Source organism: Botrytis deweyae (assembly GCF_014898535.1).
Source record: "Botrytis deweyae strain B1 chromosome Unknown BDEW_002, whole genome shotgun sequence".
Taxonomy (NCBI): Eukaryota; Fungi; Ascomycota; class Leotiomycetes; order Helotiales; family Sclerotiniaceae; genus Botrytis; species Botrytis deweyae.
Genome location: NW_024066209.1, coordinates 475,398 through 501,947, shown reverse-complemented (window position 1 = coordinate 501,947; position 26,550 = coordinate 475,398). Strand labels below are relative to the sequence as shown.

General features: G+C 40.6%; 4 protein-coding genes across 4 annotated transcripts; all 4 read right to left on the bottom strand.

Annotated features, from left to right (window-relative positions):
- Nucleotides 1-206: 206 nt before the first annotated feature.
- On the bottom strand, nt 207-3,115 carry EAE98_000867 (uncharacterized protein; the record flags this gene model as incomplete). Its single annotated transcript, XM_038948484.1, has 2 exons — nt 207-2,748; nt 3,111-3,115. The coding sequence occupies 2 exons, from the start codon at nt 3,113-3,115 to the stop codon at nt 207-209; spliced, it is 2,547 nt and encodes an 848-aa protein (XP_038814750.1).
- A 1,480-nt stretch (nt 3,116-4,595) lies between these two features.
- On the bottom strand, nt 4,596-5,417 carry EAE98_000866 (uncharacterized protein; the record flags this gene model as incomplete). The annotated part of the gene is made up of 1 exon (XM_038948483.1): nt 4,596-5,417. The coding sequence occupies one exon, from the start codon at nt 5,415-5,417 to the stop codon at nt 4,596-4,598; it is 822 nt and encodes a 273-aa protein (XP_038814749.1).
- Nucleotides 5,418-19,485: 14,068 nt separating this feature from the next.
- On the bottom strand, nt 19,486-20,749 carry EAE98_000865 (uncharacterized protein; the record flags this gene model as incomplete). Its single annotated transcript, XM_038948482.1, has 3 exons — nt 19,486-20,150; nt 20,221-20,427; nt 20,497-20,749. The coding sequence occupies 3 exons, from the start codon at nt 20,747-20,749 to the stop codon at nt 19,486-19,488; spliced, it is 1,125 nt and encodes a 374-aa protein (XP_038814748.1).
- A 3,838-nt stretch (nt 20,750-24,587) lies between these two features.
- Nucleotides 24,588-25,891, bottom strand: EAE98_000864 (uncharacterized protein; the record flags this gene model as incomplete). The annotated part of the gene is made up of 2 exons (XM_038948481.1): nt 24,588-25,226; nt 25,280-25,891. 2 exons carry the CDS (start codon nt 25,889-25,891, stop codon nt 24,588-24,590), a joined length of 1,251 nt encoding a protein of 416 aa, XP_038814747.1.
- Nucleotides 25,892-26,550: the final 659 nt, after the last annotated feature.

The following is a 26,550-nucleotide window of genomic DNA, read 5'->3' as shown; positions in this document are numbered from 1 at the left end:
AGTTGAAATTTACTGCAACTTGCGTATATTCAGTCATGTTTCATAATCACACCAGCACGTAGCTATAGCACAAGCAATCTCGTCAGAATTTTCCTCGCGGGGAATTCATTTGTGCAGTTAACAGCTAATAAGTAATAATGCTAGATGTCATATTTAAAAACGAAATAGAAAATTACATGGCAGTAATTACCTGCATTAAAATCTCGTTAAATCTTGCGCAAAATCATTTGATATCCTTCTCGGAGAGGCTCCTGTGTTGCTCGTAGAAAATCTGCCATGAAAGGCCAAGATTTCTTGAGGAATTCCATGTCATGGTGTGTGTCTTGATCCGTTCCGTTTTGTCCCACTATAACCGTACCTTGACTACCTACCGTCGCATCCATACATTGAAAAACTTCACTCAGAGTGAGCCCATCATTTGGTTCAAGATCTTCTGTTGACCACCTGCTTTGTAACTGTTCTGCTAGGCTCGGGAAATCATTTAAACGATGTTTCCAAGCTGAATATGGATGAAAAAATTCCATATGAATATCCAGAGCAAGCTGGTTTGTATAGCTGCAACGTGAATTACCACATCTACTAATATCCTCAGTACATCGAAAGTCGGATAGAGTTCTGTCACGATCGTGCGAGCTACGAAAATGGTCTCCCAAACCCAATGCTGCGATGTGTACATTTTCTATATGCTCAACAACCCCCTTGTAATCACGGAATGCACTGGATCTGCAGGCAGCCAGAGGGCAGACAAGTTTGCGGAACCCGTCGTGTTCCATCATACAATGGTTTTGCCATGCTTGGTCTCCAGCTAGGCTTCTGTACCAAGTCATCTCGCAGCCTTCAATGGGACATGCCCAGCGTGATAACAAAGCCCGAGTGTGTTGGCCGAAATCACCCCCATTTTCAATTCTTGTCTCTGATTTGGCTGGGGCTTTTCGTGCATCATTCGACAGTGTCAAGTATTTCGAATATAACTTTGCTTCGTCACATGGACTTTCCAACCCCAGACACACGCGCACAAGCTGATGTAAGGGAAAAATCAGATACCTTCGTTTTTTTGTAATATACCACAAGGGATCTCGATGTATATTGAGATTTCGACGTTCTTCTATAGCAATCAAGAACTTGTATGCTGGGTAATTTTCTCTCAAATCTACCCATGCGCGAGGTGAGTTGGAGATACCATGGTTACCCAATGACACCAGGAGTATAGTATCACCAATTGCCGCAGATCTAATGGTAGAGACAAACGCCAATGCACTTTTAGAAGAGTAACCGTGCATTTTGCTAGTGTTGCCTAGGGATGGAATTGGTGAATTGATTTCATGATCTTTGAGATGTACGGAGTGGATGTTGGTATCATTGACCTTGATGTTGAGCAAAGCCATGATATCGTCTGATACCGACGCAGCTGTATTGCTCATGTCGTATATTCTATCTGAAGTATCTGGTGAATCTTTGGAACAAACAACAATGTGCTTGACCGGATTGACACTCATCCAAAGTTTCAATTCCGAAGAAAGGGTATTTTGATTATGAGATCCGTAAGTTGCAGTATTGCTATAATGGCTTTGAGCTGAGCTAACTTGGTGACTATTAGTGATCTGAAGCCTCTTGAATGGTTTTTTCCTAATAGGAGAATCCAATGTTAGGTCTATAATAGGCTCTCTCTTTTGGCACTTGCCAGTGGATACTGGTTTCAATGATTCAGGATCGCTTGTGTATTGCTGCTGACTTCGATGATTTGACGAAGAATCAGATTCAAGGGGGCCCGTAAGGTCAATAAAAGACTTGGTCCTGTAATTAATCGACTCGCTATCGGTAAACGGACGTATTTGAGAAGTTGAGTGTTTGACTTTGGATTCATTATAAACGGAATGACGAACAGGTGTCATGCTGTCTTCCTCTTGCTTAACATTGACATACCTACATGTATTAGGCAAATCACGAGTAAGAGATGTGGTACATGCCAAATCAGGTGGTTTGGTACGTCGAGCTTTATTTTCATCTTGCTTGGTAAGACCACCACTGTGGGTCATAGTCATCATCACCTTAGTGGTAGCACGATCACATTGCAAGACGCGGGCATGTCTAACATCGATCCCTTTATTGCTCTGAGTGGTAGCAGTATTCTTTTGAGTTGCATTCCAATTGTTGGACTCAAGAACAGAGGGACGTTTGACCTCGGTGACTGGACCACTATGTACTGCGGTGCCTTTATCTATGTTTTTATTTCGCCCGTGCTTCAAACCAGGTAGAAGCTTGGGAATTGGTGTAAAAGATGTAGACACAGCTTTCCCATTCTTATGACTTGTTCTTGGTACTGCTGCAAACTCAGAAAACATTTGAGTCTTGTATCCGCGATAACCCCTAGTATCATATATGAAAGGTGCGTGAGGATCCTTTGGAAAATGAAACTCCGTAAATTGGTCGTATTTATCGTTCAAACGTTCTGCTTGGTGGTTCTTGGTATCTGGGGAAGGGTGGTATAGATAACGAGAGAAATTCTCATGGGGATGCGTATATATTCTTTCGAAGCTAATTTTGTTCTGTGCTTGCCCCTCATGATATTTGTGGGAAGGTTTATTGTCTCTAATGTTCAGATTTTCGGGTAGATAGATGTTGTTGAAGACGTAATATCTTGACATTCCGATGTTTGTGATAGGTTGTTCTTGACTATTCCTCTTCTCGCCGTTTGAGATGGGAGTGTCGTCTTCAATGGTAATCGAGTGATCAGATCCCGAACTAGCACTGCGCAAGTTTAGTACATGAACTTCTTTCGGCTTTCAGATGAAAGATTGGGTATGAATTCGAGAAAAGGGTATGTAGACTGAAGCAACGCAGATATTACTTTATCGACTTCAGCATGATCCTCCCTTTCCCTCAAATGCTTGGCACGGAATACATGAGCCACCAGGAAGAGTGCAAGAGATTGACAAGACAAAATCGCGATTTTAATAATTCGAATATGACTTGCCTTGCAAAGTGATTTGAATTGAAGATCGGAAGGTCCGCGTTGGGAGCCATCTCTCCTAAATTAACTGATGGTATAATTGTTGATCTGCCAATGTCAGCGTATTTACTTCCAATCTCAAAAATCGATATAGACTTACTGCATTTTGATTGACTTGAGCGACTCTGATGTTATGGTAGAGCTGAAGAAACTTATATTTTGAGATTTCTCTATGATCTTGAGAGTGTAGATAGGATGGCTTCAGTAAAGACAGACTCTAGAGTTATGCCAGTGGTGATTCGAAACATTGTCTCCTGTTATATCTTATGCGCGAAGAACGATCCGAAAAGAACCTCTTGGGTATGCATTCTATGCTTTCAAATACAAAGAAGAAGATTGCGATAGGCCATGCAATGCGCTGTGTCAAAAACGAAACAACCGCGAGTGGTTCCTTCCTCGATGCGGTGCTTAGATTGTGGAAAAGAAAGATAAGAATGCCCTGTTAATCTGGGAATCAGATTAAAGCTTGATTTCCTATCTTCATCTCGAACAATCTCATGAATCAATAGGAATAAAAAATCGTGCATGAGTTAAGTCGAAAAGGATACATAGCAGAGAAATACTCAATGAAGTTATTCTGAGAATTGGTTCAGCCAATCAATTAAGTTGTATAGATTTAGAAGCACTGCATTGCAATGAAGGTCTCGTATCATAATCAACTGCTTAACAGATTGTTGAAAAGATTTTGAAAGATATCTGTCGATATCTTATGACAGAGAGCTTCTTGTAGTACATTGTCTTAGTATTTAGATGGGCAATCATCAATAGTTACAATTTTTGTTCGGGCGGTCAATCAATTCACCGACGTCACCCACTCACAAAACCAAAGAGGATGTTGTATATAGATATATTATATTGGGATTTCAGATGAATAGTTTGGGAAGTGATGAGATCTTAATGCCAAATGTGCTTTTCGTTGTCCGCTTTCATCAATCGTTACTTCCATCCACATCTCGTTCGTTGATCAGTCCGTTACTACTTTGCCACTTCACAGATCTCAACTTCTCAACCATGATAAGATATCAGCTCACTGTCGTCTGATAAGGGAAGTTTACTAAGTTTATTGTTACTTGGTTCAATTTATTTCATATGGCAAGCAGGTGGTATCACCAAAGAGACAGAGATATTCACGTCACAGTATCAATGAGAATCTTTTAATTCAATTTGGTTTCAATTTGGTTTCAATTTGGTATGAAAGGATATCTAACTACAGGCAATACAACTTATACATCGATGGAATACAGAAAACAACAAGATTACATTACAATTTTTAAAACAGATTCAACATACTGGTTAACGAAGCAGAAAAAACAGAATCAAATCAATAACGCGAATAATACCAATATCCATAGTCCGAATAACATCAAAATCAACAATACAAATAATATAAAATCAAGAATATAAATAACATCAAAATCAACAACGCCAACGCCAACACCAAGCCCAACAACGCCATCACGACAACTACCAGCAGTCTATCTATCAATGGCCGGTAGTGTGAGGGATGGCGCTGTCTGCCACCCAATCGTGATCCCGACGATTGAATCTTTCAATGTCTGAATAAGACTCAAATATTGAAAGATTCTCAATCTAGGAATATGATTGGGATACTCTGCCTCTCTGCCTCTGCCCTATCCTCCTCCTCCCACCACTCACTCGTGACGTCGCTGGAAACAAATGAATCCCACCACGCCCGGCTACCCTCGACAGGCTCACCATTGCCAACTTGATCATGGCTGTTTGGTGCACCACCCGCGGGAGCTACAAGAGCGGGTACACCAAGAGCAGCGGCAACGGGAGCAGGGGCAAGAGGGGCAGCGGCAGGATAGACAACTGCGAGAGGAGCAGCGACGAGAGGGGCAGCTACGAGAGGGGCAGCGACAAAAGGGACAGCCGCAGGAAAGGTAGCGGCAGGAGAGAAAGCCGCAGGAGAGGCAGCGGCAGGAAGAGAGGCAGCACGAGAGGCAGCAGCAGGAGGAGCGCCGGCGGTCTGGCGTGCACGAGCCCGTTGAAGAGCCCGTTGATTGGTTGCCCTACGAGAAGCAGCCCGGCGAGCAGCAGCCTCGCGCTGAGCAGCCTCGCGCTCCGCATGCCCTGGATCTGGCACAATAAACACGGTCAGGCAATTAGCCAAAGGAGACTCGTGAAGATGTGGGAGATTCTCTTGCATGAGAAAATCCCGGCTTTGGTGGTTCCACACCATTGGAAGAGCTCCGGTGACCACCATGTCCCTGTAATATCTTCCTGTGCCCGTCGGCACGAGGAGATATGTATCGGGCGGGAAGTCAAGAACCTCTCCCATCCTCGTCTGCCTGATTTGAGTCATCAGGCCAGGAGTGACATTTCGGACCGGCCACTTATCGTCTTTGCCGGCGACATCTGGCCCGCGGCGCTCAATGTGAACCATTATGTAGATTATAATGGTTGTCGGTAAAGGAAAAGGTGGTTGTCGGTAAAGGGTAAAGAGTAAAGGGTGGTCGTCGGTAAAGGGAATAAGCGAAGGTATTTGTAGAAGGGATAATTTATTATTCAAGAGTTGATCTAATAAATTATATAAAGAAAGGGGTGAAGATGGTTGTAGGTAAAGGAAGTAAGCGAAGGTAGTTTGTAGAAGGGATAATTTATTATTCAAAAGTTGATCTAATAAATTATATAAAGAAGTAAGTGATGAAGCTGATATTGGAAGTGATATCGAGAGAAGATGTTTGTGGATGAGGATGAAGATGAGAGGAGAGCACTCAGAGCCGTTTATATAGACAGAGTTATCATGTCTATTTCGACTAGAAACTTAGTACCATCTTCTTAGGGCCAAAGAAGACCATGAAAATTTCTCTTCGCCAACGTCGATAGTCTGTCTACTTAGGAGCGACATTTAGGGGAAAACTTAATCTGTGTTGAAATTTGGGAAATTGCAAGCGAGGGGTACCCAAGCCTACCTACGCGAAGCGTATTGCGGATCTTTCGTGAGGAAATAGCGTGGGGATTGATCGATTGTCCAATCGGATGAGGCAGAGAAAACCCCTCGGATTGCGCAATTCCACTTAGGATAGATCAGAATAAGCTTTATACAATATGTCATGCATATAGACGTTTCAGAATCTTAAAACCAATAGAATATTAGAATCATCTGGAATGTGGAGCTTTACTTGGGACAATTAACTAATTCCAATACCTCAGTTCTTTTGGTACATTGTATTGTTTTGGATTGTTGAGCTCAGGTCAAAGATTGAATACATGTGAATTGTTGAACTCATGTTAGATGCTGAGCTGCTGTAAAGAATGATACCCATGTTGTACTATAAACCAGTTTGAGATATTGACCCAAATTCGAATTTTGTAACACCTCTAATCATTGAAATCTTGAAATCTTCCATTCAATCCGTTACTGCGTACCCTATATTAGACAGCCAAGGCGACAAGAGCATTTTCCCACCATCTCTAACAATCTATAAGACGCAATAAACTAAGTTGGTCCTCCAATCATGTTTGACCGACTAAGATGCAAGTTATTGATTCATCACCTGATACAGACTATGCAGATCCAAACTATGAGAGGAGATCATCGGAAATCACATTTTGACTAAGTGATGACTCTGGGAATAGTACGATAACCAAGAATTTCCCCAATAGATCTTGAACTCCGACCTTCGGAAAGTTTAATTATCTGAATTTGTGCGCTTGCTAATCGCTGCGAAGCTTGTGTTTAGGCGCTGAAGGAGTCATTTCAAATTATTTCCGCATGGAGTGGAGATCTCGTATCACCATGCTGTGAAAACTGTGATGGTCTTGATGAAAACTCTTTCAAGTTTATATAGTATGAAACTTTACATGACGAATTTCGTTCCAGTCAACGAAGAGGACAGAATGCAAAGTATAATTCATGTATTTGTCATGAAGAATGGTATTGGTGATGACATTGATGTATCGCTGAATGACGACAGCCACGGCACGACGAGATTCGCGGCATTTCTTTGAGCAATAGTACACTTGGCGTAGATATGGGCAAGTATTCTTCATGACAGATATACACTGTCAATACTATTGGCTGACATAAAAGGTGATTTATTGGTACTATGGGAAGGTACGAGAATGTGAGGAACTAAGGTGTGAGGTATTAAGGTATGAAGAATTAGGGCATGGAGGATGAGGGTATAGTGAGATGAGAGAAGACGTGATGTTAAACAAACTTTAATATCTATTGTAATTATGATACAGTATGCAATTAGATGTTCATGTAGAGACCAAGAAAATGTTGTGTCCTCTGAAATGTACTCGATCTTCTTGGATGTCTCGAAATTAGAATGAATGCTTCATGTTCTTTCTGCCACGCACCCTCCTTCCCATCTCGAGTCAGGAGGCATTATCACTTTTTGTGTCATTTAATGTCAATAGATGATCTCAAGAGTTAAGATGTAAAATTAAAAAGTCATATTTTGCATGTAAATTATTTACAGAAAATGTGTACGACGGAAGCATGGGGAGTAGATCTGCAGCCAGTTGGGTACAGAAGGCCACTTCCATCCAACAAACAACCTCTCGTATTCTTTTGAACCTCAATTTATTTCTCAGTAACAGCAGAAGTTTATCTGCTTCATACCTTACTTGAATTAATTGAGATGTTGGGTGGGGGTTTCGAAAACAAAAAATATGCTTGAGTTTGGATACGCTAGTACACGTGGAAGGAACGACCACTTGAGCCTCAACATAATAATCGACCCACACGTTTCAGTAACATCCATCATCCTACAACAAAACATTCCAAAGAGCATCGATGGCTAACGTCGCAGTTGATGAAAAAGACTCGAATGGCTATTGAATCGAACCCCTGAATTTAGCGAACACTAAAATTTTGATGACCTGGAACGGTCAGATAGTCACAACACCACCCTCTCCTCCGAGATTTCCGGTCGAATAACGATTCTTTACGAACTGCGAGCGGTTGAAGATATAACAAAAGAGTTTGGCGGGGTAAAAAGCTGGAAAGCGACGCACACGGAGGATTAAATGGCGTTTTCACTCGAATATTTCTCAATTTTTGTGTTTAATTACAGGCGATAGAACTACATCGATGGAATACAAGAAATGGAGTTAAATGAAATGGATTCATTCTCAAAAGTTTGTACAATTACCTATCTAATATCGCAATATTTGCACAATTGAGGCAGCAGACGGCACATGACCAATATGGTGAGAGGGCAATTAATTGAAATAGGATTTTTTTCGACAATAAACGATGTTTACCTTAGATCCTTTTCCTATCACTTCACTTGTTGCGATTCGGTCACTTAAGTTGCAAAAGTATATCGAAGACGTTATCAAAGGCTACAGAGGTCCAGAACGAGTCATACTCATGCGAAACGGGCTTTCGACGGATCGATAACAAGACAATAACAAAAGTAGCTGGAGATACGAATCTAATTATTCGCCATTATCAAATCTGAATATACAGTATAGCATCAAGAAAGATTTCTGCTCGATATTACTACACTACTCTAGCACGAAGATTGAACCATGCGGTGCTCCAACATCATTCGCATAAGCGTGATCAACACCACCCGCAGCTAAAAGAGGTACAGCAATACCGAAGTCAGAATTCTAGCATATAAGGGATATACTAATCGAAAATGATGCGATAGTCGTGCAAGAAACTACGAAAGCCTTTCAACGAAAAGGGAGTTCCGTACATCTCAACAGACGGCCCCCTTCCAATCGAACCGAATTCTACTCCGGTCGAAACTCATACCGATAGACATCAACGAAGCTCTCGTTTAACAAGCATCTAATGACAAGTGGAAAGCTCCGGCTCTCGAGTTCCTCTGTTTGGTGACACTGCAGAGGTTTCAGATTTGATTCTGGTATTCGATACCTTATATCATGGCACTGTATTTAATGGTATATCGTGTATTGCTAGGACTAAAGACGGCATATTTCGGTGTTCCTTTTTATTGAATCTGTATGCTGCATGCTGCTCAACTTTCAGCTTCCACCTTGGTCCTGGAGAGAAGTTACAGGAGACCGACACGCTATGCCTCGCTCAACCAATTTTCTTCTGGGACAAAGCTAACAAGTGAAGCTTATACTAGGTCATGTGAGCACAATGGGTCCTTCGATACACGCGGATGAGGTGGTGGAGATGGGCTGGGATCGAAGAACGTCTCTGGAGATTGGAATTTGAAAATGCTCATGTGATCTGAGTTGTCTTTCAGGTATGTATGTAGAATTTGATTCCTATTCTTCCTTCCACGAAGATGCGATAACCCAGGCGTTGAATGAAGGCGAAGGACTCCCGAGCTTGGAAAGGACGTCTAGACGATGAGATATTGATCAGGTGATTGCACGAAAACTTATGGCTGACATCTACATGGCAATACAGGGGCAAACTACTAGGTAGCGAACTATTAGTAAATGCTCGAGCATCTTGGCACTTTGAATAACTGGCTATATAAGGGCTGCAATGAAATCGAATCCGATACCGTCCGAAACTATACATGATCTTGACGAAGCTTGCGAAACTTGCGAAGCAGCACCATCCTTGATGTTGAAACCCCCAGCTATACGGAATATATCAATTTTTGCAACCGGGGAGCTCGTTCAAATGACGGACGAAAAAACTTCGTCCGTTTGTTGCAGCCGAATTTACGCGAAAATAAACGAATGCTGACTTTCGGAGCCACGTTTTCGATTGAAAAGAGCAGAAGGCGCCTCGGAACTTGTACTGGCATTTTCCAGAGGTAATTGAGCATTATTTAAAAGACTCAAGCCCAGTCTTCTGTACTTGTGTACTCGAATTCAATTCTTCATTATTCGGCTTTAGGTAAGAAAAGGCTTGCTCGGGCTGTAGGGAAAAAGATGGGCAACCGACAGAACTTAGTGGCTTCTTCTGACGCTTAGAAAAGAAATCAAGAGTGGTGGTTTGATACGCTGCTTGCGCTGAAACTAATGCAGGATTTTGCCTCCTCTGTCTCTGCCCAATTACGTCTACGCTTGTGTTCGACTTGTCTCATCAGGTTTTGACACTAAATTATGTACGGATGATTGACCGGAAACTCGTTTGCTGAGTATTCCATCAATTCCATTTGACTTTATTTTATATTTTGATGAATTCTCGACTAACTTAATGCTGCAGGTATGATTTTCTCTCATCTCCTCTACTACCGTGATCCGCATCACCACGAATACACAACATATACTCTCTCCTTCGATCCTCGACGAATGCGCGGTTGTCCAATGGAATCAGAGCCCATATCCCTACGGCACACTTGTAGCACGTATCGAAGCTCGTTTTTCTGCTCTATGATTCTTTATTTTCTTTTCCCGCAAGAATTGGAACGTACTGAGAAGCTGGATTTGAACTTGGAGAACTGGAGGAGAAACTTTTTCAAAACACACATGAACTTGGTACATCAGATCAAAGCTGCATTTTGGAGATGAAAAGTCCGGTTTGCTTCCATTTAAGATGGATGGCATCGACTCCTACAAACCGAAACGAGTAGAGAGTATGTATGCGATTAGACCGGAATCCAAAGATCGGAAAAAAACTCCTACCCGGTCGGCACATCTACCGCTTCATGTTACTATACTCTACCCATTTCAAGTATGAATAAACACTCCCTCTTTAATTTCCAAGGTTTTCTTTTGATCTTAACGCGATTCTTCCATTGTCAAATTCAAGACCAGTCTCCGATATATAGGCATTCGATAAGCGTTAAGCATGGAAATAATGGTGTGAAGTGGGTCTAAAAAGAAAGAGGGAGAGATTGGCCTCGACGTTATACTTTTTGTGGTATTTGGTGAAATTGGGTGTTCATTATTGAGATATATGGGAGTCAGTAATTAAGGGGCTGATCTCGTAGGAGGAAGTCTTCTGGGTGTATTGCAATAGCGGACTAAAGACTCATTTATGTATTGTGGAATTGGAGATTAGAATGATTGAGGAATATAGACTGATATCTGCGAGGTAACAAAGCGGTTCTATATGCAAGTGCACTGCCAGTACTACTAGCACAATATACCAGCATCGAAAAAATTACCTCTCAGATTCCCGAAGAAAAAATTCCGGTTGCGAAAAATAATCTGAATAAACTTGGCGTATTAGAGCCGCAACTCATGGCAATACTCACATGAGACTACTAATGCAGAGCATCAAAAATTAGGCCAGTAAGATAGTATAGTATGTATGAGAAACCCCATCAAACAGCACTTTAGGGTTACTGACAAGTGTTTCAAACAGAATAGCCATCACTGCACAGAAATTATCAAGTCGAAACCACGGAGCAAACGAACGATAATGTGTCCAAATAAGCAAATCATGATAAAAGGAGGCGCTAGCGAGTTATTGAGGTGAGCTCCCTTCTACCACTTGGACTTGTGGTATAAAAGTATTCCGAATTTCGACGGTAGTGAGCTGCTTTTCAATTCAGTACAGAAATCGAGGATGGAAATGATGATTAAAGTTTGGAGATCTTGAATGCGTGATTACTTGAAGACTTGCTGAAGGAGGACAGAATAAATGGACTTTCAAAATATCTGGTGTTGGATTTTCACTTGAAAATCGTGGGTATGTTGTTATGCTATAAATGGTATAAATGGTATGAAGTTTGGATATAGAGCAAGACCGGATGATTTAATTGACTCGCAGAGTCACAATGAGGTATGTATCTTGCTGTTGGCAGGTGTTGGTTTCTTCCGGTCCATATTTTTCAAAACTCACTGCTGGGAAAAAGTTTAAAGTTTACAAATTTCTCTTTCTAGACTCGTCAGTGCACAGCGAGCTACGGGGCTCTTTGGGTGTAGGGAGATACATGGAGTGACTGCTTTATATGTCTCGTAAGGAGATGAAGGATATGTATACTTTATCCCATTCTTGTAGTCGATACTGACTGTGGCGCCGTTTTGGTAAATGCTATTAAGCTATCCAATCGCTTTTCGACCTTTGGTGATAGTAGAGAATTGGATTGCGGAGAACGGGTACTTACATGTGATACTAATTGATTCCAGCTCACCTTCCTTTCGCTACCCTCTTCTCGATATCGAATCTACTCTTTGAGAGAGATCCGGTACGGATTCGCATATTGATACCGTGAAGTCCATAACGCCATTTCATGTAACGCAACTAAAAACTTAATCGAAAGCCCGGATCTTTATATTCTCCTTGAATATTTCTTGTGGCCACTTGTTCCTTCCTGTTTCGTTCGTTGAACTTCGCCCTCTACGATCAGTTTGTAGACTGCGCAAAAGTTATCTATACCCGTGGATGATCTGTCATTCAAAGTTCCTACCCGCTCCTCGGAGTATCTATCGAGCGTTTCAAACTATCTGCTCTGTACACACAATCCGTGAAGTATCTGCAGATAATTTGTACGCATCAACATAAGCGTAAATATGCAATACTAACATAACCAACATCAGTATAAGTAACAAAAACCGCTATTCGCTTAAATCCGAAGTCTCTCCCAGGTTTTTTGATAGCTTCTAAAAGCTTCAATCTTAGAGTTAAACCAATATCGCGTGTACAATACACACAGAGCTTGAAACTCGATATAGAGAGCCCTCTTGTAACCAAAAGGACACACTTCGCACACCTCCTCCTCGCATAGGATCTCTTTGATCATATATCGATTGTATAGCTTTCAATCTCAATTGTATAATTGGAACAATCAACTCGTCAAAATCGCTAAAATGTATCTTCAGCTGGTTTGAGCTTGAGCTTGAATCATTTCATGTGATTCAGACTAAATCGAATCGGTGAATGGTAATGAGCAGTATCCTGAAATCCTTTCCCTACTATGCTAGTAAGAAGTGCTAACATGGTGTTTTAGGTATAATCCAGAAATATTGGATGGATAGTCCGCAGATCATTCGCAAATTGCTGCATAGACGTGCATAGTCTGAAGATAATCCGTAGCGCACCCGCCCAGATTTTGAAATATCTCTGCAGATGGATTATCCTGGGATGACCTGTTGGATTCATTTTATGGTCCGAGAGTTTATGTTGCGCAGTCTACGAGTCTGCTGGCACCTTTGGTTCTTCTCGCGACTGCTCTCTCGGCCTCCCCAGGAACCATTCAATCGGTAACTCTTTTAACCATTCTTTCATCTTCTCCCTTGCTCACTCTGTTGATGACTTTTTCAGCAAGTCTCTTACAGCCTCTTCTTCGGTGAGTCTCTCGACCTCTTCCTCAACTCCTCTCTCAACTCCTCTCAACTCCTCTCAACTCCTCTCAACTCCTCTCAACTCCTCTCAATTCCTCTCAACTCCTCTCAACTCCTCTCAACTCCTCTCAACTCCTCTCAACTCCTCTCAACTCCTCTCAACTCCTCTCAACTCCTCTCAACTCCTCTCAACTCCTCTCAACTCCTCTCAACTCCTCTCAACTCCTCTCTCATCCCCTCTCTCACCCCCCCTCCTCTCAACCCCCCCATCAAAAGAAAACTTTATCAAAATCACAATAAACCAAATCAAATCATCGCTGTCCATAAGTCAAATTCATATAAAACCAAATATATCTTATCCTATATACCTACCTAAACAAATCCACCTTACCGCATTTATCCCACAATATCCACTCCAGCGCGTTCAAAAATTATCTCCCAGTGTCGCTAATCTTCCAGATATCCAGTATAACAATCCACAGTAAACCAAAGCTAACGATCCCATAGCTATAAATACCGAGGCGCTCGAATCTGCAATCGAATGATGTGGATTTATAATATTTATTACTTAACCGAGAAAATTGGACTGGATAGATATACTCACAAGTATACACTCATACATCCCCCTTTCTTTACAAGCGAAGTAAGTGCCGCTTTGTTGATTTGAACATAGAAGGTCCCTTGGACTAGTGTTCCAGAAATCATATCCTAGTCTGCTCTGGAATCATCTATGCTGACGGACAAGGAGCAGGTAACCTATCAGAGGTGCTATTTGCCATGCAGACTAATCCTTGTATAAAATTGGTACAAACTAGTGTGATGTTAGTAACAATGTAAGCTTGGTCCACTTATAGGGCTGAAGAATTAACTGCATATTACCTGCGTAGGCTTTTCGATACCTACCTGCAAGTAAATTTGTAACCCTGTTACCTGTGAAGCGGGTACTCAACGCACAGCCTGATGATATCTCGGCTTTGGATATATGGAATTTTCTCAACTTGGTGGAGAGAATGGGATGGGACAGAGAAGGTGAGGGAGGATAGAGACGATAGAGGTAGAACGGAGATTGTGATAGGATTAACGGAGCGCTAACCTTTCTTTTTCGACAATCCTTATCCCAACCGCAAATAGATTGTGGTAAGATATGCTCTCTATTTCAATAGAGAGAATACGGATAAAGGTATTCCGAGTATGCCATTATCCCATCCATCACCATCCATAACTGCAACGCCTCGATTAATCATTACGAAAAATCCAGTCCGGAATCCTCTCAACGAAGAATATATAGTTCTATTCTTTCAAAACATACCTTGTAATTCCAACCATCAGCTAAAGAGTATCCAGGAACGCAGAAACGAATTCCATGATAGAAAATCAATATACTCATCCTTGATCCTCATCCTCGTTATCGTATTTACCAGGGTACACCATTCCAAGGTCCGAATACCAAATTCCATATCTTCCCTATTGCAATTGCAGATCTAGCAAAGTAATCTCTTGCGCTTCAATATCCACCCCTTTTCCACATAAATCTTTGTGAAAAAATCGAGAGCGGAAAATATTAATAGGCGGGCAGACAGGGTAATGGATATACGATAACTCGTCCTCTTCCCATTCACATACCCCTCTCTCATCCCATAAGCACATTATAATCCATTCACTATCGCTGACGTTATGGTATCGCATCGTACAGTATTCATACTCCCCTCCCACACTCCTCCACCATCACCTAAAGTTTCCCAATAACTTCCACCTCATCTCCTTACCAATTTTCTCCAAAAGAGATTCATTCGAACGAGCATGAAAAGGCGAGTATGAATATATCACATCAAGTTTTAAATCATAAAAAATAATACCTGTAAAACCCACCTTTGCAGAAATATATTTATACACCGAAGAAACATCGTCGTTGCATCGCAAGCACGTCACTAGCGCGGTACTAGAGATACACTAACATGACGTAGGTCACGTGGGATAACCCAATTATTTTTCCACCTTTTGAACGAGAGACGTTAGAAATATAATTTGTATCCATCTGTTTCAGAATATGAAACATATACTGCTATCCTATCCAATCCAATTCCTTACTTGGAGAAAATTATCGAGGTGAGTACATTTTTCCAGGTCGGATCAACGTGATCAATGTCACGCAATTTCCTCACTCGCTCTAGTACTTCTGTGCCAAGGAATTTGACGGCTGCTAGATACCGTAGTGAGTAAACCGGCTGCGCATTCGGTGGTGTACTAGATATAAACATTCCACATCCAAACGACTCAACTAATCTAGTCCCCATCTCAAACCCAATCAGATGCTTTCATTTCTTTCATCTAGATCATACTATCAAATTCTCAAATCCTAAGATGTGGATACCTAGGTATTCTTAAGATATAAGATATGCATTTTTCCTTACCATTACAATTCCATTACAATACTTTCGTTCACAAATGTATTCCATCTCCATAAATATTCCATTTTTGTGAGTTTGATGTACGAAAATCTCGAATGGGGGGAGGTGTTTTTGTATCTATGATTCATGATTCATTCACTGGGCACATTCATGTCCTGTGAGTGGAGAGCAGTTTTCATACCTATATATCCACCTAGCTAGCTACTAGCTACTCATCGTGCGATGGAAAATTTCTCGTTGGTTTTTGATATTGAAGTATGAAACTTGATATCTTCTATCTCTCCCACCTCTTCCATCTCTTTCATCTCTTCCACCTCTTTCTTCTCTTCAACACACCCACTCATCTCCACCTTAATATATCCCATCCCCAATCCCCAATCCCAATCCAAACATTTCCTCAAGATACATCATTCATCCAGACAATCATCACTCACATATCATATTCACCAACTCATCCATTCATTCATTCAATCATCCATTCATCATCTTCTTCGATATATCACCACCCATTCTCTCTTCAAGTTACAATCTCCCATCTCCAATCTCCAATCTCCAATTTCCACAATTCAATATCCACAATTCAGCATTGCATTTCGATATATCCTATCATCCATATTCATCGAGTTAAGCACACCTTGATATTTCATATTGAATCCAAATCTAAATTCGAAGTTAGAGATCAATTCGAAATCGAAATCGAAATTCCAAAATTCAAATCCCAAATCCCAAATCTGAATCTGAATCCAAATATCTCCTTCATCCATTCATCCATCCATCCATTCATCCATCCATCCATCTATTCATCCATCCATCCATCTATCTATTCATCTATTCATTTATTTATTTATCTATCTATTCATTCATCCATTCATTCATCCATTTATCCATCCATCCATCTATCCATTCATCCATCCATCCATTCATCCATCTATCCATCTATTCATTTATCCATCTATCCATTCATCCATCTATCTATCTATCTATTCATTTATCTATCCATTCATCCATCAATCAATCTCCCATCTCCCATCTCCCATCACCCATCTCAATACAACACCACCCCTTCCTCTCTCCTCTCTCCAATCTCCAATCTCCAAAACTCAATATCATATTTCCATCTATCCATCCGTCCATCTATCCACACCTCTATACATAACCTTACCCTATCCCACATCAATTCCAATTCCAATTTCAATTCCAATTCCAAGCCAATTCCAATTCCAATCCCAAAAGCCTCTCCTCGAGAAAGGTCATTCTTAGGATTCAACAATTATCCCCTTAGGTGCGTAAAACGGGCTCCGTCGCTTAACAGGGATCTTATCGACCAATCAGATCATCAGGATTTCCAGCTTGCTCATGATATTTGGACTATATTCTATAATAACTATCGAAATATTTATTATTATTATATAAATGGATATTGTATTCTTGATATCCTTATATATTTTATCGCCTTATTTCTTTCTATCTAAAATTAACGGATTTTTTTCCTAAAATAACCCTATTTCTATTATAAAATCCCTTTTTACAGTAATAACAATCCCTCTTTTTCGATATATTTATAAAATTATACTGAGGAGATAGTATAGGACTATGAACTCGATCTTCGTAATCTCGATTTAGTAGAATCTCTTTAGTTTTAAATCTAAATTTGTCAATTAATCTATTAGAGATAGATTCCCGAAAATCCTTATATTTAAGAGATTTCAATTTATTATTCCTTAAAACAATCTCTTTATATATCAAATAGTTATTAACTAAAAAAATGACTAAAAGCTATTATTCTAAAGCTTAATGGTCTCTACATTATTGTTATCGATATTCTAGTATGGATATATATAGTTGATTTTCTATATTGATATTATTCATATAGAAATTATAATTATCAAAAAGAATTGGAATAGATAATTCTTTTTAGAAATCATTTTTGAATACTGTTTTAATTGTTTTAGCTTTCGAATAGGTCGATTTCGATTATCTTTATATTTTATCAATAAGAGTTTTCCCATTATATATTATAGATTAAGCCAAAACCAATATATTATCTTTCTATATTACAAAATAGACTTTATTTAAAGGAGATGGGATAGAAAAGACTATTCCTTATAATATCTTATCCTCTTTAATATCTTCCTTCTTTTTTAGAATTAGTTTTTTATAAATATCAGAATTCAGCCAGTATATTCCTATTACTATATACTCTAAATAATATATATACTCCAAAAAGTTATAGAAAACAAACAGATTATTAAGATAAATATGATAATAAGCTTTAGACAACCTTTACATCAAGCATAGAATTACTGCTTGTATCGGATTTATACGTTTTTCCTCCTATATTACCCCTAAAAGGGGGGATATTATTATATCTACAGAACTATTCTTTTTATTAGTTTTATATCAATTCTATATTAGAAAGAAGCCTCGATCTGCTGTTACTTATACCTTTAATCTAGTAGAGATAAATTTATTTTTAATAATAATAATAAAGCTTGATTGACTGTTGTACTGCATTATGTATTTATTGATTGAAATTCATCCCTGAGGTTTCCATATTAAAAGATTAACTTTTTGAATATAATCTGATAATAGATCTACTTATAAAAAGGTATATTAGTATATAAAATTAAAGTTGAATAATGAGCTTTTACTCTTTCATAAATATCACTTGTTTCAGGGGGTGCAATACAGAACCTTATATAAATCTCCAAAAACCTTTTTTTTATTATAAAATATATAAAAAGATATCTTTGAAATCTATTATTATGATTCTAATAGGATTTAATCTTATATTCTGGATGTATAGTTATATATATATGAATCTTTAAATAAAGATAAACCTTGTTTATTGTTATAGAATATTATGAAAATGTTTGTAATCTTGAAAGCTCCTTATTTTTCGGAGTTTGTATATATAAATTCGTCTATTCTATAATTGATTCCATTATTTTAATAGAATAATAAAAATAAAAAAGTATAAGCAACTGGTCGGTTTGAATATTAACTAGTAAAAACAGCTTTCGATTAAAATCGATATATTCTATAGGTTCGAAACAAGTCTCTGCTTTCGAAATAAGGGGAATATCTGGGTGTAGTGTTTTTGTATTAGTTGGATTAAATTCGGTATTAATTGAGGTTATATTGATGAAATTGTTGTGTGTAGTGTATATATTGTTTTCCTTATTTTCAATATTATCTACAAAGTTATTAATATTCTTGCTCGACGCACGGACCACTTGCGGAGCCCATTTCACGCACCTAAGGGGATAATCTACCTACAAACCTAACGTGTACCTAGATATCACTATCCCACCTCACCGATTCATTCATCTACTTGTCACAAGCATCCTCAGTATCCTTTACATTCATCACTCAATACCAAACTCTAGTACCAACTTCTACACCAAACCTTCCTATATCGCACTAATAACATATCTTCCACCATTTCACAAAAACACAACATTAATCAAACTCCCATACACATGCCCATTCAAAAAGTTGAGATAATCATTAGCTACAAACTAAAAAGGTATGTAAGAAAGAAAAGACTAATAGCACACTTTTACTGTAAACGACCGAGGGGTATTCCTATCAAATCTCAAAACTCAAAACAATGAAACAATCAAACCCGTGGTATCGCATAATATCATCGTACCCAAAAGCCGAGGCCGTGTTGGTATCCGTATTTCAACCTGCCATTATTGAAGACTACTAATCTCCTGCCCTCCGTCCATCGCACACCTATTAAATCCCAAACGCACAACAAGAATTAAGAATTCGTAAAGCACAGTGCTGTGCATTATCGCTTTCGATAAATAATCGTGAACGGAGAACTGACTATTTGAAAACAAATTGCAGTGATGTTCAAGTAGACCAAGCTACAAAAACAATTTGTGCGTTAGTGAAAATCCTCATTTAGATATGTTCAACAACGTGGGCATTGATAGCCCTTTGTAAACCGGAATCCTGACCTCCAAAGTCACCAGTATCATTTCTGCTGGTCGAAGCACCTGCATGATCTCCTGAACCTTCTCCTAAAGCATTTGCCATTTGACTTCCGATAGTTGATGCACTTGGTAGGAAGATAACCTTGCTATTAGCGGATTTTGCCATAGCTTGCATTGCCTCGAGATATCTGATTTGCATGGCTGGAGCACTGGATAGAATGTCGGCAGCTTGACGCATGAGCTTAGCGGATTCAACCTCAGCACGAGCCGCAATAACCTTGGATTCTCCAATACGCTTAGATTGCGCGGCCATGGAAAGAGAGTCTTGAAGTTCGTTGCTGAAGATCATATCCTTAATGAGCATGCTCTCAACCTGGACACCCCACCCTGATGCAACATCCTCAATAATTTCCTCGATGGATTGCGCAACTTCTTCCCGGCGCTCGATGACATCTTGTAAAACACGAGCACCAACAACGTGGCGAAGAGTAGTTTGTGTACGTTCAATCAATGCTTGGCGCACATTTGAAATACCGAATGCAGCTTTATGAGGAGAAGTAATGTGGTAATAGATGACAGAGGTTAAATGTAAGGTAACGTTGTCTTTGGTCATGCAAACTTGTTGAGGAACCTCTGTAAAATAAAAGTTAATGGCACATTCTAGGAGAATGGAATTTCGTGAAATGGTAGGAATTAAGCATACCAACAATCTGAATCTTAACATCGACTTGGATGAGACGTTCGCTGAGAGGGTTAATCTTGACCAGACCAGGATCGACTGCACGATAGAAGCGACCGAATTTGGTAACAAGACCAACATTACCCTGCGATACTGGCTTATATGGATTGGGGCAGATAATGCAACAAGGCACAGCACCGCAAGCACCAATACATGAACCAAGAGCATTGACTATGTGCGAACAATAATTAGTCTTGATCTGCTAAATTGCGCCATAATCTGCAAAGGTCTCAAACTTACTCATGCTTCCATACCATCCGTTGGTACTTGTATCATCATCGCCTTGTAGAACTTGGGCATAGGAAGGCTGAAGATCTTCTCTTCTTGGTGGTTGAACGTTAATCAAAGGGCCTTCGGAATGAGCAGCTCCCGTACTGCGAGAATGATTATATCCATTGTGTTGAGCTGATGAATTACCAGCGGCCGAAGTGGATGAGAATGGCTTATGAACGTCGTCGGTCGTAGTTTGTTTACCATCAAAGCTTGAAGACATTTTGAGGTTTTGAGAATTTGATAATTTGAGAGTTGTAGGATCTGTAGAGCTTTTGATAATATGTCGATAGGAGTAGAGTATTAAAGTATTCAAATTGAAGAATGTAATGAAGAAGTTGTCATATGTAACCTAGAAGTGGTAATAAGTTGAACTTTTCCAAAGTGGTATGACCTGGGCACTCTGAGAATCAATCCGAGGTGGGCGTTGCGATTGATTATGTAGTACTTTCTTGCAGCAAGTGATCAACGGCAAGGTAACCCTAATTGGTAGTCACGATGGAAGGCGGAAGCTTTTTGACTGAATGCTTGGACCTTTTTGCGGGGAAGGAATGGGTTGGTGGGCTGTACGGAGGATGGGTGGTAAATAAGTGGGTCGCCAGGTTGATCTCTTAGGTAATCATCAGCAGGAGAAGGCTTGGTGAAGAGTGAAGGAGTGATGGAGAGTGATGAGTGAAGTGAGAAGTGATAAAAAGAATTGAAGGAGAGCTTGGAAATAAATTCCAAGGATTCAATAAAATAAGATAAATATACAAATATTTACTAGGTACCTATGTTTTGCACTGGTACCAAGTATCCAAATCAATCGATGATGCCTTATTATCTTTTCCCGATTTCTTTTCTTTTCTTTCCTCACTTTCATTTGTGATACTCCTGTGCTCCAACTATTGCTTCTTCTTTCCTGCGCCTTCACTCATTCATCCCTCGTGATAAGAATGAACCTTGTAAAGTCGGAAAAGCTTGTTTGTCGCTACATCACTACAAACAGAGGGAAAGCCACTAAGCGTTGCGCCCGGCAAAGCGGGATTTATGATAACATTCCTTACATCGTACATCGTACATCGATGGACCTTACATCATATTACATCGATTACAGAAAAAAGATTCATCCGTCTTACAATTATTTACTCGGTCGACAACCATATCATACATGGAATTCACGACTCATGATTCATGATTCAAGATACAACTTTTCCCATTCTCTTTCGTCGTCTCGACATCGTGTAAGCAGGGCGCAACACATCTACTCAAGTATGGATACATCTACACGGCCAACTCCCATCCCAGCATTCATTCTCATCACATCCCGAAGGAGGCGAAAGAGATAAGATCTCACAATTCCCTCAAAAGAAATACAAATAATATACCATCCTATCACAGACGCATTCGCCCTTGGAAAAACAACCGGCATTACCCTCATTCCAATTTACCTCAACCCGAATCCGAATTCGAAATCTGCGGATTACCTAGTCGCTTCAACCACATGGCTTATCGTCCACCAGACCTTCTAGAAGTTGACTCCATCTGGCATTGATCTGCCTCGTGAAGCTGGCATCTTCACTTTACGTAAGATATAATCCGCCTTGTCTCTTCTCTCCAAACCATTCACAACATTCTTTTCTCGTTTTCGTGATAATCCATGTCTCTTGAGATTCCATTTCTGAAGATCTCAAAGCTCAGCCCTGCCAAGAATTCCTCAATCCCATCTTTGCGGATTTCCCTAGAATTTTTAGTGAGTTCCGGTCTCCACATTTTATCAATATATCAATACATCATCATCTCTTCCATCCATTTTTCAAAAAGAATTCATCTGCCTAATCCATTCAACAAACGAATTTCAGCTTCCTAATTGAGTCTCACTAACCTATCCGTTTGCGAGATCGGAATGCCATCTTTTTTTCGAATGAAGGAGGCGCAGTCCTCACAAATATTGAGGTTACTTGCAAGATCTCATCTGTTCGCAACATTCAAACCAATAGCATCCATATGAGATGTATTTCCCAATACCTAGGTAGTTTCCCAAACATGATAGTTGAAGCCGATTCATCCGACTCAATTTCGAAACTCCAATACACAGCCGATATGCTGGTGATACGGAAATCTATCTCATGGTCTTGTCACTATCTGCCCACAGCATCACCTCACTTCATGGCACGGGTATCACCAGCTAAACTCCACTCTCCCAATAACTAATGTACTCACTGCGCCTTCTTTCTCGGTCTCGGCATCATACATTACTAGATCCAGGGTGTATGGAGCGATCACCCAATGGATAGGTCGGCCGGTCGGGCTCTTGCATACAGTGCGGCTTTGATGTCCGAGCCAGCAAGCCTTCCATTTACTACCTACAAACGAAACAATGCTTGCCATTTGACACAAATGTTTTCCTAACGAAGAGCCCCATAGCGCAATAGGCAAGGCCTACTTACGTTGGTATGCCGAAGCCGGCTTGGCATATCATGTGATGTTTCTCTATCACGTGTAAGGAATGCAAACTTTTGGGAAAACAACAATTTGGACGCTTTCAGGTAGTTGACCGAAGAACACGATAGTACAAGTGTACTACAAATACAATTGCATAATAGCAAAGGTCGTCAATCGAAATTGATCTTGGATTTCAGAGGAGGGCTAGTGTCTCTACGTTTCATCTACGTTCAACATTGCTCAGGGGCGAGCATCGATGAGCAACGGAGAACAAAGGTCTATATATACAGCATATATTTCCTCAAGTATATGGCCCTTCAAGCTCAATTTTGATTACCACTTGTTGACCATACCTACTATTGCGATGAGTTCCCTGTGTGGATGCCATCACCAATAAACCTCCGATAATACTCCTAGTTTCGGACTCCTAGTATTCATGCGATTCTGACCACATCCATGTGACTCAGAAGACAAGCGTTCGTCATAGATGGGTTACTATAATCTTGTAGAAGCTACGGTTTATCGATTTTCCGCCTCTTTTTAAAGCATCAGTAGAGTTAGGTAGTCGCTTCTCTACATAGTACTTTGGAGTGATTGCGTTGTCTTGATTCATTACCTCCCGCGCATGCGGCTTGGATGCCTCCCATTCGACTAATCGATGGCAATAATTATCCTTCGTTTGAGTTTCTGGACACCGATAAGGTTTCGGGGCATGAGAGGTTGCTCAATTTTATCTTGCTCTTGCTCGTCATTGTAGAACATCAATCTCTTTTCTCTGATTTCCCCCACCAAATCATCCAAGCTGCATTAAGCAATTTTACACCCCTAAGCGGTGGCCTCTCTTCGATTTTCTCGGGCCTAGTGAGTATCCTTTGCTTCTGCAATATTTTGTCTTGACTCTGCGAAGAAGTATCAATACAGATTCTGCCTCTTCGCATGCTCCCACAATCCGAATATCGGGTCGAGAGAACTCGAAAGTAGGTGTTTTGAACCGTCTAGAACGTGTTGATGGTGCTGTAGTTGGGGGTTGAAAGAGGTTTCTGTGATTTATTGAGGTGAGTAAAGGTGGGTAAAATGAGCGCTTATGGCCCCGTGCACGGGGAATTCTGATACCCACTCGTGCCATTGTTGATATCAAGAATCCTAACTCATTTCGAGAGTCAATACTCAGCTTGAAAGTAGGTCTGACTCATGTCGAAACTCATGCACACAGGAGTCAAGTCAAGGGAGCGCAAGAAGTACGTATGACCCTGAACGTGAGATATCATGAGAGAGGATGTAGAATATTGCTAATAAGTCTGTCGTGTTACACAATACAGGCCTCATTCAAAGGGCGAATAACATCCAAAAAGACCAAGCAAAAATAAAAAATTGCCAAGAATTTTTCGAAGGAAAGCGGGGTGGGGCGGGGCCCCCCAAACCTCATTGAGCTTTTCAAAAAGACCACTCCTCATACTTCGGAAGAGGCATTGAATATCATGATCTGCACTCATAATTTCTGCACCAATACCGCAGGATATTATACAAGTTTCATGAATCTATACCTGTGTTTCAAAATCATCTCTAGTTTCTAAAGCATACGCTTCGCAACATACATTGAATAAGTATCCATCTATCTGAAAACATTGCAGCAGAAATCAGTTCATGTATCGCCTAAGGGCAGACTCAGACCCCTGATAAGAAAATCGCTTCTGATAACCCTCGGCCATTTTTACAATTTTATCCAAGCGTGTTCTTAAATCCGACTGCGGCCTTCTTCTCCATCTCGCGAGGCTGTCTGAGTCTGGTGTCAGGACAGAAGTACCAGGCCATGAGAGAAGAGCGAGGATGCTTCGCATGTATGGAAGCATCATCTCGGATGGGGGAGCCAGAGCCAGTATATCCAAGATTTTTTCGGCAAACCGATGGTGGAATACCGGTCGGAACCAGGTGTTGGCCACGATCGCGGTCCCCCGCACGTGATCTGTTAAGATCCGCTCCAAAACGTCTTTCTGAGTAATTGTGCGATCTAGTAGCAGACTAACCTCATCTTTAAGACCCTTGAGCTCCCCGCTGTCGAAGTACGGTTGAACCCACTCATTAAGCATTTTGATCATATTTTGAGCGATCTTGGCATCGTTCAGAGCGGCTGTATATGCATCGTTTGATGTGACAAACTGGCGACTTATTGTATTATCCCGTGCTTGCGCCAGCATCTTTCTGTCTCTGGGATGTACTTTGTCTGCTCGTTCTAGCTCTATGTTGAAAATACCAATATTATGTTGCATGTCCATGATCTGGTTTCAATCTTTTTAGCTGCGAAATAAAATTTGGAAGGTGGGTTTAATACCTGCTCATGAATTCTACCCAGACGGTCTTGCGTTGTAAGACACAAGTCCCGGGCATCCTCAAAGGGTCTGACGGCTGATTGTGCCAGATCCACGACGCTATGTGAAGGGGGTTTGAGTGTCTTGGAATTGTTTTGTATCCACTTCACTGTGCTACGTAGAGATTCTGGAAATTGTTGGCGAAAGGCTTCCCCATTTTGGCTTTGGTTCCATAGCTCAGGGGGGTTTGCATCCGCAACCATCTTCATTGTCAAGTCGAGCAAGGTCGCATAGGCAGGGATGAGTTTCATGTCCACCCTTGCAGTCACGTCTAAATGGACTTTGGCGTCATTTTCTAACGTTTTGATTGTCTTTTGAATCTGCCGACCTGAGGCATAGACTGTCAAAACGTCTATTATATTCTTTATTTGCTTTGGTTCCCGTCGATTTATTGCATAGAACCGATTCTGTCTCCAGATTGGATTTACTGGTGTATGCCATGGACCGCCATTTTGGTATGACCGAGCAGACACAGCTGTGGGTCTCATGGCTGTGAAAATGAGAGACGGAACTGTAGCAGATATGAGCGGGTTCTGGTAAACCGGAACGGTTCTTCGTAGTTGAAAGCTCGACATGGTGAATGATGTACTCAGTGAGTATGAAGAATGAGGGCTGATAAGTTGATCTGTGGGAGGATTGCTGTGTCTTCGGGTATCTGTATACGGCCTTTATTACATGTTGTGGGGAATCCGTAAAAGTGCGGGAACAAGTGTTGCGATTGGATCTCTCTGAAGAACTATCTAATGTGGAAAATTGACTCGTCATATCACCAAATTTAGTTTCGCTCAAATCCGAGATCTCGAGCTCAGTTCCACATACCTTCAAATCTCACGAAATCGCCATGCGACGAAAGATCTTCGGTCTAGAATCTATGCTTTGGTTGCACAAATCGACTTGAAATATTCATTAGGCGCTGAACTTCAATCGCTTGCCGCGCGGGGTAGATCCCGTGGGGCAAGCTTGGAAGAAAGCTGAATGTGTTGATGAGCTTTCCTCTCGTATCTATTGGATGTTTTTGCAAACTCTCAAAAGTGGGGCTTTGACACTTGTCACCGTCTGTTTCACAAAGAAAGTAATAATAATCTTGAAAACAGATTCATCACACACTATTGGATTTCGTTGTCCCAGAACTGGCAATATCAAAATTCTTCAGCTGCTCTCTTCTGAAGCTCCCGGCCATGATGTGGTTAGATCTGCGGGTTCAAGAGCTCGATCAGAACAGTGAACACTTTTT